The sequence below is a fragment of the Wasmannia auropunctata genome, unplaced genomic scaffold, assembly GCF_000956235.1.
Source record: "Wasmannia auropunctata unplaced genomic scaffold, wasmannia.A_1.0 LD333867.1, whole genome shotgun sequence".
In the NCBI taxonomy this organism is placed as follows: Eukaryota; Metazoa; Arthropoda; class Insecta; order Hymenoptera; family Formicidae; genus Wasmannia; species Wasmannia auropunctata.
The window spans coordinates 1-2,475 of NW_012029023.1; the positions used below are offsets into that span (position 1 = coordinate 1).

Below are 2,475 nucleotides of genomic sequence, written 5' to 3' on the forward strand. Positions count from 1 at the left end.
GTGTGTGTGTGTGTGTGAGTGTGTGTGTACGTGCGTGCATGTATGTGCGCGTGTGCGCGCGCGCTTAGTAATGTTTATTGCCTTATCTCGCATTTATTAAGTCGTGTATTCGTTTGGACATATTGTTAATCGCATCGTTAATCGTTTCTGCGTATTGAAGTGTCTAATTGTTTCTTGTTCTAAATTATTCCATTCTTCTTTCGTAGCGAAATGCTTTAAAGATTGAGCATTATGTTTCCTTTTCGTTTTAACATATTCCATAAATGCTCTATAATAGAATTCATGTCTGGACTGTTAGCTGATTACAAGAAAAAATAGCCCGTTTTGTAACACTTTTTCTAAAACACTATAACTTTGTCAAAAAAGTCGTAAAAAAGTGATAAAAAAATGGGTTTATTAGGATATCTATGAGCTTTAAAACTTATAAATTTTATAAAGCATTTCTGGAACTCAATTTTGATTTTCTTAATTATTAAGGAAAATGTTCGAGCTTTAATTTTAGCTTAGGTTCATCTCGATATGATAATTTTTCATATAGTTACCGCTATTGAAAGATATTAAAATTTGAGCTAAAATTTATTGGCCCGGTTTTTTTGTTTGCGCGTAAGTGTAGATCTGAAAATAATTTTTTGTCGAATCATCAAAATAATTTGTTAGAATATTAAACTGATAAGCATTGCTGTAAAACGTTTTGATATTCTAGCAATCATTTTAACTTTTGCACAAAATTATTTCGATTATTGAACAAAAATTATTTTCAGATCTGGATTCAGCAAAATCGTTCTTTCCGTGAATTTGTGTTAATTACGTGAAAAAGGCAGTATTCGGTCCCATTCGAATTCACATCGCTGAGTATCTGCGATGGAAATGCGATTTACGCCTCATGCGTCGAATAAAATTATCGAAAATATATCAATCAGCAAAATACCTGGGTGACGGGATTCTCGCCCGGACGATAGACAACGTTGTGCATCGGCCGTTTGCGACCGACGTAATTCACGCAGACAAACTCGAGAAGACTCGCGTAGATGAAGCACATGCACACGCCGTCCCATACGTTCATGGCAGTCAAGTTCGAAACGACGGGCAGCGTTCCCCGGAAGCCATTCGACGTGGTGAAAAAGTTGAGCATCGTTGTTACACCTAAAATATAATTGAAAATAATAATTTTACTTTTCTGTGTTAATGATTATACTGTGTCCCTTGTGATTCAAGTGCAAAATATTTATAAAAGTTACAAGATTTTAGAAATTAAAAAAATCAAGATTTTTTATTTTTCACTAATTCAAAACCTAAAAATGGAATTTTTCTCTATTAATCATAAAACATCTATTAATTATTGTAAGTAAATCGCTAAAAATAGCAAAATTTTTATCTTAAAACTCTTTCCTCAAAATTATTTTTAAAAATGATGGCTTTAAGATCTCAAACACTATTTATCCGATTAATTAAAAACTAATTTAATAATAAAATTTTTAATAATATATACTTTTTTATTTTAACCCTAGAACCGTAAAAGGGGTACATTTGTACCCCAAACGAATTTTTAAATTAAGCTCCTAAGCTAATAAACGATATTTTCGGCTCGGGACCCATAATTCACTTTTACTTTCTGGGAGTGGAATTAGGCCGGCCGTTGCGTCAGTCAATTGCTAGCTGCCGAATTATAAACATTTAAAATTTGCTTGGGGTACATTTGTACCCTTTTTTTGGTTAGCGTATAAATTTCGCAGGTAAGTCAATTTTGTTTGCTTTGTTAAAAGTAGTATTTTCATGTATAATTATAATTTATAGATTTCAAGTCTTATAAATTAATTTATTCTATAATTCTTGACTTTTATGGGTAAATCAATCAAAATAGTTATATTTATTGCTATAAACGTAATATATCTTTTACGTAATATATGATGTTTATACGTAATACACTACTTTTGTTTATACTCTATCTAGAGAAGTGTAAAAAATATATATAACAGTTTATTATTGTCTTTTTCCCATTTTTCAATTTATGATATTTATGTAACAAAATAATTATATTTTTTAAAAGACTAACACTATAGACGCGCGCCTCGCGCGCGCTATTTAACTGCACTTTTTACTATAATTGACTATAATTATACATCAATCTCAATAACTCAGTACATACAACTGTCAAAAGTCAATGCAATGACAGCCGCTCACGAAGTTAGCGCAGCGAGAGATCAGCGTCGCGGAAAAGAGTATACAATAACTTCGAGAACAACGATACATTTGAGTTCGACTTAACATGTCTTTTTTTAGATAGGAGGATTATAAAAATAAATCTTTTGTTTTTTATAACTTATAACTCAATATGTCTGGCGATGCTGGAAGGTCGGCCAAATTTGTATGAGGTCGATAAAGCAGTCTGCTCAATTCATGACAATATTTGGTTAATATGAAAATTCTACAGTTTATAGGTGCAAATTGAAAGTATGGCACCCTGCGAACAACATA

The 2,475-nt window shown here is 31.7% G+C and overlaps 1 protein-coding gene across 1 annotated transcript; it reads right to left on the reverse strand.

Moving 5' to 3' along the window:
• Positions 1–734: 734 nt before the first annotated feature.
• LOC105459767 (glycine receptor subunit alpha-4-like) lies at positions 735–1,177 on the reverse strand (the record flags this gene model as incomplete). Its single annotated transcript, XM_011706016.1, has 1 exon — positions 735–1,177. A coding segment is annotated over one exon (261 nt), but the record flags the coding sequence as incomplete, so codon positions are not given.
• Between the last annotated feature and the right edge of the window lie 1,298 nt (positions 1,178–2,475).